The sequence below is a fragment of the Hippichthys cyanospilos genome, chromosome 6 (genome assembly GCF_059441005.1).
Source record: "Hippichthys cyanospilos isolate Australia breed blue-spotted pipefish chromosome 6, RoL_Hcya_1.0, whole genome shotgun sequence".
Lineage (NCBI taxonomy): Eukaryota > Metazoa > Chordata > Actinopteri > Syngnathiformes > Syngnathidae > Hippichthys > Hippichthys cyanospilos.
In genome coordinates this window covers 23,627,320-23,643,509 of record NC_142374.1, presented here as the reverse complement: position 1 = coordinate 23,643,509, position 16,190 = coordinate 23,627,320, and the positions used below count along the sequence as shown (strand labels likewise).

Below are 16,190 nucleotides of genomic sequence, written 5' to 3'. Positions count from 1 at the left end.
CTACAGTGGACACAAATAAATAGGCTGGCTTTCAGGAGGACATGAGAAATAACATAATGTAACATAATATATTTAATTATTTGTATTGTATTATTATTGTATTATTTGAGTTGTACTGTATGCGGTATTATCTAATACACAACACAAAGTAAATGTTTTTTTTTCCGACATTAATATTGTGGCCTTATTGTTGATTATAAATAAGGCGAGGGTCAAAACAGCAATAAAAGCAAATATCATCAATACTCTAATGACAGGCAGGATGTGCAATCTATTTCCGCAAGAAAATATATAGCACCGAAATCAACTTCTCGCCAGGGTCATGCTGTACTGTTCATTGTGTGTGTGTGGGTGAGTGTGTGTGTGTGTGCTCTAAAAGTGGAACGTCTCCTTTTTTTTTTTTTAACGGCGTGAACACGTCTCAATGTTGTTTATTGATCCACAATATTTGTCTTTGTTTAAAATAAATGTATTTTTGTTTGCCTCAAGTACAACATGTCTGACACGGAAGAGGTCATGGACGAGGAAACGCAGTATGTGCCATTATTTTATATATACTGTATTTAAAACTGAACATCATAACATGCAATTGTCTTATTTTGTTTCCTGTAAAGGGAGGAAGAAGGTGAGAGCATCACTCTTAATTCTCGAATTCAAAATGAATGCATATTTAAATGATATATACAGCCTATAATGGAAACCAACCATGCAATAATAAATAACCCTGCATGAAAGGTAATAATGCATATGATATATTGCCTGTTATTCTCTCTCTCCTTTTTTTTTTTTTAAGATGACTCAAAACCAAAACCAAAGTAAGTTAATCTCTCCTAATTTATCTAATTTAATCGAATGTATGAGTCAACAAAACTTCTTTGTTCAATAACACAGATTCATGACGAATATCGCTGCCCCAAAGATCCCGGATGGCGAGAAAGTGGATTTCGACGTGAGTTTGATGCCATTAAATGCTTTAAACAACAAAAAATGCATGTTATTATTAAGGGTGTCTGACTGTTTTTTTTCCTTACAATAGGATACTGATATTGCAGCCCATACTATCGTCCGATACTCGTATCAATCAAAAACGATATCAGCAGAAATGATGCACTATTCATTTTTCATTAACACGTCCACAAACAGTAAGAATGAGAAAGTATGACCCATTTAATGGACAGAAGAGCAGGAGCGTATTCTGGAATGGACTGGAAGAAAAAGAGCCGATATTATTTTGGATGCAGACCAATATAACCCGATACGGTTTTTGATCTGATATCAGACTGATATCTAATATTATTATCGGATCTGGACAAAACTACTTGTTCAATTCCGATACTGATACGGAGGTCGCAGCTGAGACTACAGTACGATACAGATATGGATCCAATACGATATCAGCATTAATGCTTTAATTTTTTATGAGACTTGAGGAAATGATACTATTCAAACAACGAGCCATAGTCAGCAACAGTAAATTTGAGAAAATGCAGTACAGTATTCAAGATTAAAATATGCATGATAGATAAGAGTAATTGCTGCTGGATGGAAAAGCAAGGGTGGAGTCTGGAATGGACTGCTTGTATGCAAGTGCTTTTTAGGACTAATAGTTTTTTTTTGTCTTGGCTAATATCGGACCGATATTCAATATCAATATTGGATCGGGACACCCCCTGTGAGAGCAGGACATTCACAGGAAGCGTCAAGAGAAAGATCTATCGGAGCTGCAGTCGCTCATCGAGGCTCACTTCATCCAGAGGAAGAAGGAGGAAGAGGAGCTTGTCGCTCTCGTCAACAGAATCGTGAGTCGAAAGCAAAAAAATTCATCACCTTTTCTAAAGTCACGTGAAATAAAGCAGAATTTAAAGATCTGAAATGAAAACGGTGGAAATCCGCAACATGGAGACAGACTCGTTTACCGACACCCATGTCACTCAGCAGGCCAGGCCCCGCCTTTAAAGCCATACACACTCAAAGTTAGAATAGAAATTCGTTGAACAGACTTGGGCTTTGGCAGATGTGGTGGACCATGAATTCTGCCTAGCAACAAGAGGCTGCGAGGAAAAATTTCGGTTTTGTGCGTGCAATAATTTTGGTTGTTAAAATTCCTAATGAATCAGTGTGTCAAGCTTCAACTTTGTCTGTTTTGTTCAAGGAGAAGCGTCGCGCCGAGAGAGCGGAGCAGCAAAGGATCCGGGCCGAGATGGAGAAGGAGAGGCAGGCCAGGCTTGCCGTAAGTTCAAGCCAGTTAAGAAAACACGCGTGACGAGCCGAGCATCGACGTGTGTGTGTGTGTGTGTGTGTGTGTGTACGTGTTACATCCAGGAGGAGAAAGAGCGAAGAGAGCAAGAGGAGCAGCGCAAGAAGCACGATGAAGATGCCAAGAAGAAGAAGGTCCTATCCAGTATGACCCAGCAGTATGGCGCCGGACAGAAGGTCACGCATCTTATTACTTTGAAATACAGAGTCCAGTCCACAGCTCAGAGACTTCCTGGCTTAAAGAATACCGAAATCATTAACATTATGAAGTGGATGATGCTTTATGACGCAGAATGACTTTTAGATCACAGCTGTGTTTTCAAGCACCAGCACCTTATGGTATTTTCTCACTCATCTTTATGATGCGGAAGACGATTTGTGATGTAGAATGACTTTTATTCACAGCTATGTATTTTCTAAAAACAAAGTGCATATTTGCACATCATAGTATTTTCTCAGTCAGCTTTATGAAGTAGATGATTTATGATATGGAATGACTTTCTCTTCACAGCTATGCATTTTCACGAGCCCAATATAAGCTTTGCACATCATGGTATTTTTTCGGTCAGCTTTATGATATGCATTCTGTTTAATGAGAAGGGACGACTTTCAGTTCGCAAATGTGTATTTTCAAGAGTCAAATGAAAGCTTTGCACATCATGGCATTTTGTCAGTCAGATTTATGATATGGATGACCATATATGATCTGAAATGACTTTCAGTTCACTGCTGTCCAGTTTCAAGAGCGACATGGCAGCTTTGCACATCATATTATTTTTCAGCCTTATAATGTAGCGGTACTTTATGAGGTGGTATGAATTTCAGTTAACAGCTTTGGCTTTTTAGGAGCCAGATGCCAGCTTGCATATCATATTTTATCACTCAGCTTAATGATGTGGATGATGCTTTATGACCTGAAATGACTCTCAGTACACAGCTGTGCATTTTCTAGGGACAGATGAAAGCTCGGTAAATGAAAGCTCTGTAAATCTTATTTTCTCCGTCAGCTTTATAATGTGGATGATGCTTTATAACCTGCAATGACTTTCAATACGGGACTATAAATATTCAAAAATTAATTGAATTCATTGACCTTTCTGTGTATTTCATTCAAATTTGACTTTAATTGGTCTTAAGTAGCATCTATACAGTAATATAACAGTAATTACATCCATTTTGTGTTTGTTTTTTAGCAATTTAGCAGTTTATTATGCTAATTCTGCCTTCTTTCTTCTCCCTACGGCGAAACAGAGTGAAAAAAAAGGCAAAAAGCAGACAGAGAGAGAGAAGAAAAAGAAGATCCTGGCTGAGCGCAGGAAGGCGCTCAACATCGACCACTTGAGTGACGACAAACTCAAGTAGGACGAGCGAGGGACTCCACGCCACTCCAAGTTGATTCACATCGACTAAAAAACGATATTGGCGATTGTGTGTTTGCGCAGGGAGAAAGCCAACGAGTTGTGGCAATGGTTAATGCAACTGGAGACGGAGAAATACGACCTCAACGACAAGTTCAAGAGGCAGAAGAGTGACGTGAGTCTTTCGATACGGACGCTAAAGGGCAATTATTATTATCTCATTAGTAGTGCATACTATGACAAAACAAGTAAATTTGTTTTAACGAGGCAAAATTGTAAATTCTACCTTTTCTCTAATGTAAATTTGAGAAATTGGAAAAGGGGATTAATTAGAATATTTTATCACCATTTTATATAAAAATTATTCACATTTTTTTAAATGTTTGTAATTACTGTTTAGTATAAACAGTAGTTTAAACAAGCATACCAAATAAACCAAAATATAAATAACACTAAACGAAATAGCAATTTTCATTTATTACAACAAATTTATAATTATATATCATTTAAGGGAAATCTAAAAAAATGAAATACAATTAGCATAATACTAAATATTTCTTGAAAATTATTTTTTGATTGGCTAATATTCAGAGTTTATTGTTCGATCAAAAATAATATATTTAGCTTATTATTATTATTTTGATTAAAAAATAATATTTGAAATGGAAAATTTATTTTATCTACTGTTAATTGATTACTATTTTTTGGGGAGGGTTGAAATAAGTGAAGAAAAGATAATGGAAAAAGAAAAAGAAAAAAATAAACACTAAATATAGTAAATCAGAATGCTCAAAACGGGCCCATATTTTCTTTCTTTCTATAGATCAACCTGCTTCTTGTTCGAGTGCAGGATCACCAGAGGTAATGTCATGTTAAGACATGCATCCATCATCCATCACTGGGAAAAAAAGGTTCAATTGTCTTAACTTTTTGCTGCTGTTTCTTCTTCTGTGTTTTTTTTTAGCGCCAAGGGCCGTGGCAAGGGCAAAATGGGAGCCCGGCTGAGGTAAAGACCAGGTGATCAACCACAAGGGTGCCACACAGCAATGTGCTAGGTGGAAAGAAGTAAAAATAAAAATAAAAAAGCCACGCAAGCGATTTGCAAGTGATATTGCTGTTCAATGCAGTACTGTGCATGTGATTCTGATATACAGTAATAAAATACAGTGGAATTTGGAAGCTGTCACTTTTTGATGGGGCTTACAAGATGGGCACTTGGAATGATCATAAACCAACAACACCTTGCTTCTAACAAGTACACAATCTTGAACCCATGTTACATAAAATACTGCATTCTGGAGTTGAATAATTCAACTAAAATCAAACATCCTCATATGAGATTCATTAATAGTGAGATAGCACAAATCCTCATGACTTTAGTAGGTGAAAACAAATATGTGCAACAAAAGTTCATTGTGTTGACATTGTCTTAAATTACCTGTTGTCAGGATTTAGCAGCGACTCCAACGGCAGTATATGCTAGCGGCGTTAGCGTCCAGCATAACTCAACTGCCCCTCATAGGCTGGTAAGACCCAGTGGATGACTTTACCAAGGAAGTAAATGACTCTGCTGTGTTGCCGTTCCTACTGATCACTTATTAACAAACCAGGCTTAATCAGATGTGCTCTTTTAGTCAGCAAATATTGCTACTGCTATGAAATTGAAATAAAACATGTTATCTAAAAATTCAGAATGTGACTTATTTAAGTGGTAAACTGTATTTATTGTTGTGTGTATTCACAGTTGTGCTTTAAACAAGCAAACGTAACTATACTAATATATAAATATCTGCTATTTTTATGCAAATACCCGATTATTCAATAGAATTTTTGGTGGGCAATCCGAAAACCAAGATCTTTCATAACTGCAAAATTGTAAAAGCAAATACATGGGTTGCTCAAAGCAGCATTGTTGAAATCTAAAAAAAAGTCATACATTTAATATTTCGACCGGGCACTAAGAAAAGTGAACAGACAAGATTTTCACCAAATAATGAGATCTTAAAATATAATTTGCAAAAAATATAAATCCACAAACGTCAAATCTGAAGTTTGACTGTACTCAGTATTGGTGCGGGCGACGGAAGTTAGTACGCGATACATGACAACGGCAACTTCTTTTTTGTTTGTTTGTCATGTCTATCTTTAATTATATTCAACACAAAATACTGGATAATAGCATTAAACCTATAGATACAGTTTGGTTCATAAGAAAAATAGATCAATCCTAGTCAAAGGGATGTTTGAGGGTTGAGCGGTGGCAACCGGATGGTTTATCCATACTGTACATTCAAAACTAGAATTTCTCATACACATAATGACTGTTGCATTGCGAGGACTGTCTGTCTCTATATGGACCTGTCTGTGGGGGTGCTGGTGGTCCAAACGGTGGACAGAGGAAGGAGAAGAGCTTTTCTCACCATAAGTGCGTTTCTCTAATCTCCGCGATCACCTGGCTGGCTTTCTGCAGGGCCTGCGTACAACAACGGCATGGTCTAAGTAGTAGCATTCTGCACGTGTGCACCTAATGAAGCAGGAGCTTTACCATTTTCTTTTTTTTTGGGGGGGGGGGGGGGTTACTCATATTTAATTGATAAAAACTAAGTAACTAAAACCGAAGTACAGGACTCACCATATTAAGGCATTTATATACAGTTTTCCTTGGAACGGTAAAAAAATGATATAAGTGCAGTACCACATGTTCCCAGCGGACGGCGCACTTTCACGATAGTTGAAGTTTGTATTTACAGTATTTGTGCTGGGACAGTTTCTATAGTTTGTAATGTTTGACGTTCAGAAAATGAAATAAGTTTGATATCACAAGATGATGCATCATTAAAGCCACATGATAAACTTAAAAATAAAAAAAGGCGCTCAAAATATTTTATAACATGGGGTACCTTGAGCATGTCTGCCGCCTCGTTGCGTCTCTGCGCCATGTCCTCCGATTCTGTCAACAGGTCGTCCAACAGAGCCGACTTATACAACTGCCCCACTAGCTCGCTCTGCAGGCAGTCTTTTACGTGGTTTACCAGGAAGTGCATCACTGCTTTAGGCACGCTGAGGAGGAGGTGGATGGAAGTCTCGTAAGACAGTTAAGATGACTGTCCCTGAGGATTCTGACTCTCGCTTGTAACACACTTTTATGTACCTGTCCTGGATGTTTTTCCGTACGATAAGAAAATAGGACTTGATGAGCCTTTCGATGACCTCACAGTCTCTCTGTTCTCGAGCAGACAACTTCCTGGAGACTGGTACAGGCTGGAAGGAAAAAACAGGTATGATGAGTTAAAATGGTCCCCGAGTGTATTATAAGGCTGGCGGGCCACCAGGCATTTCCAGAACCCTTCGCCAGGCTAAGTCCACGCAAACAGCAATTACTGGATGACATTTTCCCTTATACGAAAAATAGATATCGGCTGCTAATATCGGAATAACCGATATCCGCCCTGAAAATGCCATATCGGTCTACCATTAGCAAGGCCAGTAACACGTCAAAAGTTCAGATTTCATATGCACAAAAATATACAATATAATCCATATCATTCCACTGTTAGCCTTTTAACGTCGTCCTTACCACATCAAGCAAATTAACGGCATGGCCTTTTTGCGGGCTGACGGGGACGAGATTTTGGGGCATCGCCCTATCTCCCGCTGCGGCGTCCTCCCCCCTTTTCAGCATCCCTCTCCAGTTCCCAGTCCCACCGCTGTCTGTGTGATCGCCAGAAGACGCACTCTGAGCGCCGCCCGCTGCCGCCTGCTGGCCAAAAGAGAGATTGGCGAAGGAGACGCAACTCCTGTAGCAGACATTGTGATTTATGGTAAAACAGTACCTTGTCTCGGGGGACAGCAGAAGGCAAGTCCCTCATTCTGTTGCGTCTTTGCTCCTGTGAAAATATCATGAAAGGATATTGAGTGCGTAAATGACAACAATGAAAAATGATTTTCATGAAAAAAGCAGTATGAAGAGAAACAGAACAGAGCGTGTACCTCAATGTTATGGTTCATGAGGCCACAGGCATCAGCAAAGTCAGGATGCTTGGTGTTGATGTATGCCAGCTCAATAGCAACAAGGTTGTGAACCTCAAAATGAAAAACATATTGAATGATGAAATATCGTTTATAATGCAATGTAGTCACGTGGGCAGTATTCTTACCATGTCATTTGTTACTGGTAGTCTCTTTCTCAACAGGGAGGTGACCACTTCTACAATGGCATCATGGAGCTTTGGGAATCGCAACAGCTCCTTTAAAGAAAAAAAAAAACATTTCATTTTCAAAGTTTGCATTCTGATGGATCTGAATTGATTTTTTTTTTTTTTTTACAGAATACATAAAATGATTAAACAAAGAAAAAATTATTCAATAATTTAAAGTAGTGGCATTCAAATGGGCACTCCAGGTGGACATGAGATTTTAAAATATAGTAAATACATACATGTTCTTGAATTTTTTTGAATGAGTTAAGTTTTGCCCAATATTCTAAGTGAACTTGTAGTTGTGGCCTGCAGTCACCTGCGTGCTGTAGTTGCTGCAATGTTGGATGATCCTCTGCATCTCCTCGTGCACCAGCTCCACGCAGCGCAGACTGGGCTCCTCCAGGCGCTTGACTTGTCTCTTGACCAGCAACTCGAAGGAAACCTCAGGCACAAACAAAGCAGGCCTAGGCCCCTGGAAAAAATATGTCACGCTTTTCAGATGCTTGCTAAGAGTTAGGTAGGTATCATGAGCAGATTTTGCGAGGACATACCGTCGCGTTCCGGATCGCCGTGAGCACATCGATCGTCGTTAGGCCGCCCAGGGGATCGACGGACTCCAACGTGCGCCCGAATGTCTCGTGGAATATATAACAGATTCTCGCGCCGCCACAACTGAGGAGGAGCAGAGGCAGACGACTTCGTTAAACTGCTTTTCAAAAAAAACCCGACAGGGGTCGCCACAGCACATCAATTGTCTCCATCTTAGCCTGTCTCCTGCATCCTCTCCTCTCACACCAACTACCTTCATGTCCTCTTTCACCACATCTAGAAACCTCCTCTTTGTTCTACCACTAGGCCTCCAGCACGGCAATTTAAAACTCAGCATCCTTCTAGCAATACTTTTCTCTGGCAGCAACGGCAGCATGACTCACAGTTCGGCCGTCTCGATGTACTTGGCCGTGCCCTCGATGGTGTGGCAGTACTCGGCGGCAAACTTGGTGATGAGCTGCAGCAAGGTGGCGCTCTGGTCCTCTACCGGCTCGCCGTAGCTGTTAAGCAGCGACTGGTACTGGGCCGCCAGCACGTTGATCCTGGTTTTCAGCTCTGGGAGACAATCTCGGATGTGGTGCATGAGCAATCTAAATCCAAGAAAACAAATCGGAGTCAAACTCTTGCAAAGCATTTGTACTGCATTTGAATAAAAATATATTCAAGCAGCCTGGGAAATAACCCTAATAAATATTATATATTACATATATGACATATTATATGTCATATATGACCGTGGATATCAGATTTTGGATGTAGACTGATATAATCCCATGCAGTATTTCTTTGGCTGAAATTGGACAGATATGTGATATTAATATCATCTTGGGTCACTGCTAATTTTGTGAAACAAATCTTTGTAAAAGCTAAATTAATTTCACTTGCCTACCACAGGGGTAGACATGAATTATCTCATGTACTTTTGAGAAGCATTCTTTGGGAGATCAAAGCAAATATAAAAAACAAATGTAGAGCGCATTTGCAATAAAAAAACATGATTGTTTGTGATTATTTTGGTTCTCATTGCACATGCAGACGTGCCTGTTGGCCTTTTAAAAGGGGATTTTGCTCTCTTACCTATTTAGTGTCCTTGCGAGATATTTGGTTCCACTTCTGTTTGCAAGGGAGGGGTACTTCTTTTGAAGGAAAGCATACTCATCACGAATAGCATCTGCCACTGATTTCTTCTGATTGATATCCAGCTGGCTCCTGATATTTTAAAAACAACAAAAAAGACACAGTTAGCATACCGCACGACTGAGGTGTGAGAGTGGTGATGAGAATGCCCCGTCACCTGTTGACCACTCCAATAATGCCAAGTTTGACAGGGATGACTCGGCCCATCAGGATATCCATAGCGTCTGTCCCAGCGTCCATCAAATCCAGCTTGGTGACCACCGCTAGCGTCCTCCTGCCTGGACACAGCACAGAAATAATTAGCAATGTTTTCCGACTAAACAAAAAAAGCGAATTAATCTTTTACCATCGGGATCGACCTCGCGGGCTACTTTGAGGGCCTCCGACGTGGCCATGTCCGTGTTGGCTGCGGTCACAGCCAGGATGATGGAGTTGGGGTTGGAGATGTACTTCACGATCAATTCACGGATCTGAATCTCGATGTCTTTGGGCTGGTCTCCAACCGGCACCTGCGATCAATTTAAAATACACATTTCAATAAAGGAGATGTGACCGCAATCATGTCGGTTGAATAAATCTCACCTTCGTAATGCCAGGCAGGTCCACAAGTGTGAGGTTGACAACATTGGGTGAGAAGACTTTGAGGTGAATGGGTTCATCACTGATACCCTTGGGCACAAAAATAAAGCAGAACATGGATGTTGCATTTGCATTTATTGTTTGAAGGGAAGCAGCCACATGCTATTGCAAAGTGGAAATCACGCAAGAAACCAGAACAGTACACAGAACATACACAAACTATCTCACATAAGTGAGTGCATTCTGTACCTTATTAATGCCTGATATCCTTTCAGTTTCTGCTTCGATTTCTTGACGGATCTCCTCAAAATTAGTGTAGATCTAAAAGAAAAATAATACAGTGGTTTTCAACCTTTCATCAATGACAAAAATGTGAACCAGTAAAACAATTTCAACAGTAATACAACATCTTGCAAATAAGTCACTACAACACCAATTAGAAATAAGTTGTTTGATGTTCCAATGAATCTGCTTTTAATTTTTACTGTTCCTGTCAATGCATTAAAAAGCATTGGATTAGAATTGCAGAGTTCCTGCAGAATCCCTGTTGAATGAATGAATGAATTAAACTTTATTCGACAGGGAAAATGCAGTCAGTTAAATTGGTAGTCAGGACTTGAGTGGGCTCAATTAACTCAATTTAATTCAACTTTACCTTGTTTTTGGTGTGCAAGAATTTGCCCCATTCCTCGCCGTCGATGCCTGCAGAGATGAACATTTAGGGCATCGGTCAATGATAACACTAAAAGTTCTAACTAGTGATGTGAGAAATCTTCTGGTGGCTAGAATGGAATGTAAAACATTTCCAGAGTGAAATGTTGAGGGGGGATAAAATAAAAGGGGTAAACCAATGTTTTCCAAAATGGAACAAAAGACTGAAGCGCAGTAAAACCCTTTCAGCACAAAGAAGCATGGTGTGTTTGGGGTAGGAAAAAGCCAATCAAAGCAAAACAAGAACGCAAAAAGACGAAGCTTGTTAGTCATCTCAATTGAAGCGAGAAGTTCAGCGCATTGCAGCGGTTTTGGGTATTTGGGTACGTTCAGAAAATGATGAAAAAAAAAGTTTTTTTTTTTCGATCAATCTGAACTGAGCGAAGCCACATGGGTGGGCGGTTTACTACTCAAATGAAGAAGCGGAAATCAGTAGGATACTTTACACTGTATACAAACACAATATTGCAAATAATAAAAGGGAGACCTCTGTAAAAGCGCCCATTTTTCTTGAATTCTGCAGTTTAGGAGAGAGACAATAAATAGGTTAGCCTGGAGATCGCCTACTCTGACTAGTGGACTACACTGGTGTCCTATATGCCGATAGTTAGTGATAAAATGCAATAATCTAAAACAAAACCAAACTAAAATTGAATACGCCAATTATACCATTTTCTTCACTGGTCTTCCGGCGGTCTTCGGAATCAACGTGTACGAGCTGGAAAATGAGCGGCCGACGGGTTACGATGCCTGTGCCGCGTGGTAGGACATCTCTTCCCACAAGGCTCTCTAAAACAGAACTTTTGCCGCTGCTCTAGAAAAAAAAAAAACATGCACACACAAATATAGAAAAGTCAGATAGCACATTTCTTTCTATCGGATGTCAGGATAAATGAGATGTGAGGTTATGCATGTTCAGACAGGAAAGCTTATTTGGACTTCTTTTTTGTAAATATCTCCTAGGCTTGGTGTGTCACTCTAAGACTGGTTGATGCTTGCCAAACTGCTACATCCTATTAGCGGGTCAAACAAAGTAAACACGTTTGGCAAAATCTGCCCCTTTAAACCAATTAGACTCTAGTGTGTTCGAGCTTTTTAGATGAGAGAGGTGTTCATTTCAGCCAAAAACAGTAGTACAGCGATGACAAATCGTGGTATGAGATATGGGAAGTAGAATTGTAGAATGCTGATTATTTTTACTTTAATAAATGTAACTTAGCTGCTATACGAAACCTATAAGTATATTCCACAATATAAGCTATTTCTACGTAAAGTGGGCAGAAAAACACTGCTAGGCCTTTTTTTTTTCATTATCCTGGCAAGATGTTGAAAGTGTAGCACACTCCTTTAGGCTTAAGTAACGACCAATCCCAGCTCACCTGTTGGTCATGTGACATTCACAAGCTGAGCTGTGATTGCACGCTACCTTGCCTACTGCACATGGGATGTCATTTTCAGACGACAGCAAATGCCGAAATGTGTCCTTAAAATTATTTATAAACAAAAATGTTTTAATCAAAGTAACATGGACAAGGACGTATTTTAACTGTCGAAAATGGTTTGGTAAGTGGACTATCACCCAAAGCCTGAGCTAAATAGTAAACAATAGACTGCAGGTTAATATAATGGTAAATTATAACGATAAACAAAAACACGGCATTCAATTGACAACGAAAAAGTATCAGAAAAAAACATACATTTACCTTATTACTTTAATCCTATTTAAGAAACATAGCAACCGCAAGAGGTGATAATGTATTATAAATACAAGGCATAAACTCAGACTGAAGTTCTGACGATATGCTAACTAACTCGTTAGCCTCCAAAACAAAGTGACGTTTCTCACCTGAGTCCCCACAACAACTATTTGCGGCAACTGGATGATGTCAGCGCCCACTGTGTTAAAAACATCTTGCAGTTTGTTTATGACAGGTATGAGGGCCTCCATGACCTCCGAAACCAATCCGGACCTGTCGAAATGAGGAACACTTGGCGGTTCTTCACAAAGTCATTCAATGTCCCGCGGGTAGCTAAGCTAACGTCGACATCGCTTTCACTCTACGGCGCAAACTGCTGCGCATAACACCGTTGCATTGTGGGAAATTGAGTTGACAAAATCGTAGTGCTGTGGTATTCGCGTGGAGGTTTTGATGACTGAACTACAGTTTCTATTTGTGACGTCAGGTAACGTCACGCATCCGCAAATCTCGTACGCAACAGTAACTAAGGGTGCGACCAAAATATTTGCACATACGTGAATGGTACTTTTTTTTTTCCTCCCGAAGAGGTTAAACGTGGAGAGAGGGTTAGATTTAGAGAAATATAGTCAATAAAATGAACGAATTAGAAAACGAAACGGCACATTTTTATAGCGCTTTCACAACAACTACAGCTGTCACAACGCGATTGAAAGAGCATAACAAAAATCTGACAATAACAAAACGACGAAAATTTAAATCACAAAGTAACACAATAAAAAATATGAAGCGCAGCATTTAAGTTAGCTCATTGCTGAACTAATTATTGTTCACCAGAAATGTTTGAACATTTTCCATACTTTCTCTAGAAAAACCTTCCACATTTAACTGCTTTAATTCTGATGGGTATTGACCACCACAAAAATCTATCAACTCATTTCAGACGAAGAAAAAGCAATTCCAAGAAATGTTTATTATCAGATGCCAAATAGATATTTGATCTTAACATTTTTTGTCATAACACATCTTTAAGACACAAAGGCAGCGATACACAAACTCATACAAAAAGGTCAGTGCTTGGATCTAGTACTACATAAAACAATATTGCACATAACTGACAGTTCTATCACTAGAAAATAAGTATCATGTTAGGAAAACGGTGTCTCTATTTCTGCTACTGAAGGTGTGTATGTTAATTTCAGCATTTACAAGTAACCTTTATAAGGCTTGATAGTAGATTTGAAACTCAGTGCGCGACTTTCCTCTTCAAGACAGAAACTTTTACAATCAGGACAGCAGCTTTCGATATTAGATTCAGAACCGCAACATTTCAGCAGTTTGAAACTTTCGACAGAAACCAACCTTGTTTTTTTAAGAAGCCACCACACCCGAAGAAAAATCAGACATGAGGCGTTACTCATGCTCATCTACGACACAATTTAAAAAAAATGCTGTTTTTAAAGTAAAATACAGCCAACTTGGTTGGTGAAAAGTATCATTAAAATTATAGTAAAACATTTTCTACATTCACAGTAAAAACTTGTATTAATACCGTTGATTTTACTCAGGACATTTTGTAACGGTAAAATCAACAGTAAATTCACACAGTACATTTTGTAATTGTAAAATCAACCACCAATTTACACAACACATTTTGTTATTGTAAAATCAACAGTATCAAGACAAACTTTATGGTAAATGTAGAAAATTTGATACCGTAGTTTAATGGTACTTTTCTGGAAACCAATGTGCCAGCATTTTACCATAAAAACTTTTTTTTTTTTTTTTTTTTACAGTGTACCTTGGCCATCAGCTTTTCAGAAACTATGCCGGATTACTCCAGAAAAAAAAAGTCAAACAGGAGCATGGCGAAGGAATTTAGGCAGCTGAGAATTCAAAAGTGACTTGGATTTGGCAACATTTCTCCTCGATAGGTAAGTTTGTCACATTTGTGATTTGATTGTAAATGAATGATTGTACATTCCAAAAATGTTAAGTGACATTACATTCACATCTCGCTAGCAGCGTTGACACTGCAAACTCTGATTTTTTCCTCCCTTTAGCAAATCTAATCACATTCAAAAGTTTCTAATTTATCATGGCAAATGTGTTGTATACAAGTAAGGTGGCTATTGATGCAGCTTAGGATGCAGTGCAATCTGTGTACGTGGTCACCATATTCCCTCGGCGCTGCGTCACCGTTCTACAGTGCTGTTTGGACGTAGCGCGGAAGACGCTTTCAGTCTTCGCGGGGTGTCTGTGGAAAGCGAACATCTTCTCGATATCGTCAAAAAGGTCGCCAAAGACACCGGTTCCTTGAAAGTGCCTTTTCTGTTGGCCGTGGGATTCTCTCTGTTCGTCAAAGTGTTGCCTGTGCCGGGCATGCCTGCTGTTGTACATGTCAAAGTCCTTAAAAATGTCGTCGAATTTGAAGCTGAACGGTTGGTGCGCAGGCCGCCCAGGTTGCGGATGCTCTGTGAAATAAGAGGCGGTGCCACCAAACTGGTCGTACTCTCTTCTTCTGGTTGCATCAGATAACGTCTCGTAAGCTGAAAAAGTATATATGTATATTATACATATAAAATAAAAACTGAACAAATATGATAACAGCAACATAAAGTATTGGGATAAATCCACCATACCTTCCGCAATGTCCCTGAATCTTACTTCAGCGTCTGGGCTGTTGTTCTTATCAGGGTGATACCTCATGGCAAGCTTATGAAAAGCTTTCTTTATCTGTCGCTCAGTTGCGCCTTTGGGCACTCCTAGTATGTCATAGTAGTCCTTCTTTGCAAGGAGCAGCTCTGCCATCACGAGGAGGCACACGGCCATCTTCAGAGCAGATTGAGCATTGGCCATAGCTCAGTAGTTCTGCACAAATAACATACAACGAGGCGAGTATACTTAACTCTATCGTGCATAACTTGTGATGTTAACTAACACGCGACATAATCATGCTAACGTCCGCCAATACGTTTCGTACACGTGTCAAACTTACCTTTTATGTGCTAAGGTGCGAGACTATGCTAAATATTTAACCGACACTAAACATGACGTCAAATGTACCTGGCAGGAGCTCATGTAGTTAACGATAAACGTGAAGCTGTTAGCATCAAATACGAGTGTCGGAAGCTAGCGCCATCGTTGCATTTCTTCTTTAGTGGATGCCTGTCTGCAAGCATGGCAACCGCCAATCACGCGTCTGCCCCCTATGGTAAAAATTGGAACTACTATACTAGCATCCTTTATTTAAAAACAGAACAAGGCGGATAACCGTCACCAACTTTACCGTGATAAACATGATTCTCTTCACCAAACCCTGTTTTCCCTCAAAAACTGAAAATGATCTTTAAATTGAACTACTTTCGTCCCCAGCACACTCCTAAAATCAACCACAAGACCCCCTTCTCCTCCTTGGTCTTTCCCTGCTGCTTTCATATTTTGACAGAAAAAAATAATAACATTCAACGCTTCCCTACACTGGATATATTCACATAAAAAGAACAGGCTCACGTTTCTCAATCACGTACACTAACACTGTCAACCCTGTATGGCCTACTCGTGTTATCTATTAGTGTGTTATCTACTGTTCCCAAACATTCTTTATTATTCTACACTCGAGTAACAGTTGTTTTAAACTAAATTTATGAAAGTTAAGACGAATCCAATCTATTTCTAATTTCACCTAGTACACTGTTTCGACT

The 16,190-nt window shown here is 39.4% G+C and overlaps 3 protein-coding genes across 7 annotated transcripts; 1 reads left to right on the top strand and 2 right to left on the bottom strand.

The window, feature by feature from the left end:
- The first annotated feature begins 403 nt into the window (after positions 1-403).
- LOC148422880 (troponin T, fast skeletal muscle isoforms-like) lies at positions 404-4,787 on the top strand. The gene is made up of 11 exons (XM_088418434.1): positions 404-533; positions 615-625; positions 794-815; positions 892-949; positions 1,683-1,799; positions 2,153-2,230; positions 2,323-2,433; positions 3,508-3,614; positions 3,699-3,789; positions 4,438-4,475; positions 4,579-4,787. Exons 1-11 carry the CDS (start codon positions 496-498, stop codon positions 4,622-4,624), a joined length of 717 nt encoding a protein of 238 aa, XP_088274560.1. The 5' UTR covers positions 404-495; the 3' UTR covers positions 4,625-4,787.
- Positions 4,788-5,714: 927 nt separating this feature from the next.
- Positions 5,715-12,867, bottom strand: dnm1l (dynamin 1-like). Of its 4 annotated transcripts, none has more exons than XM_088418425.1 (19): positions 12,636-12,867; positions 11,459-11,603; positions 11,277-11,306; positions 10,734-10,780; positions 10,328-10,399; positions 10,082-10,168; positions 9,846-10,008; positions 9,657-9,777; positions 9,440-9,571; positions 8,746-8,952; positions 8,365-8,485; positions 8,130-8,285; positions 7,772-7,861; positions 7,605-7,697; positions 7,448-7,501; positions 7,192-7,374; positions 6,766-6,875; positions 6,515-6,674; positions 5,715-6,087 (listed from the first exon to the last, which is right to left on the bottom strand). In XM_088418425.1, the coding sequence occupies exons 1-19, from the start codon at positions 12,735-12,737 to the stop codon at positions 6,031-6,033; spliced, it is 2,130 nt and encodes a 709-aa protein (XP_088274551.1). In that variant the 5' UTR covers positions 12,738-12,867; the 3' UTR covers positions 5,715-6,030. The 4 variants fall into 4 exon arrangements, with proteins under 4 accessions (XP_088274551.1, XP_088274552.1, XP_088274553.1 ...); XM_088418426.1 differs by having other exon boundaries at positions 5,716-6,087; positions 7,192-7,371; XM_088418427.1 differs by lacking the exon at positions 11,277-11,306 and having other exon boundaries at positions 5,716-6,087.
- Positions 12,868-13,439: 572 nt separating this feature from the next.
- On the bottom strand, positions 13,440-15,660 carry dnajb9a (DnaJ heat shock protein family (Hsp40) member B9a). 2 transcript variants are annotated; one of them, XM_088416211.1, is made up of 3 exons: positions 15,553-15,660; positions 15,129-15,357; positions 13,440-15,035 (listed from the first exon to the last, which is right to left on the bottom strand). In XM_088416211.1, exons 2-3 carry the CDS (start codon positions 15,343-15,345, stop codon positions 14,629-14,631), a joined length of 624 nt encoding a protein of 207 aa, XP_088272337.1. In that variant the 5' UTR covers positions 15,346-15,357; positions 15,553-15,660; the 3' UTR covers positions 13,440-14,628. The 2 variants fall into 2 exon arrangements, with proteins under 2 accessions (XP_088272337.1, XP_088272336.1); XM_088416210.1 differs by having other exon boundaries at positions 15,485-15,657.
- Positions 15,661-16,190: the final 530 nt, after the last annotated feature.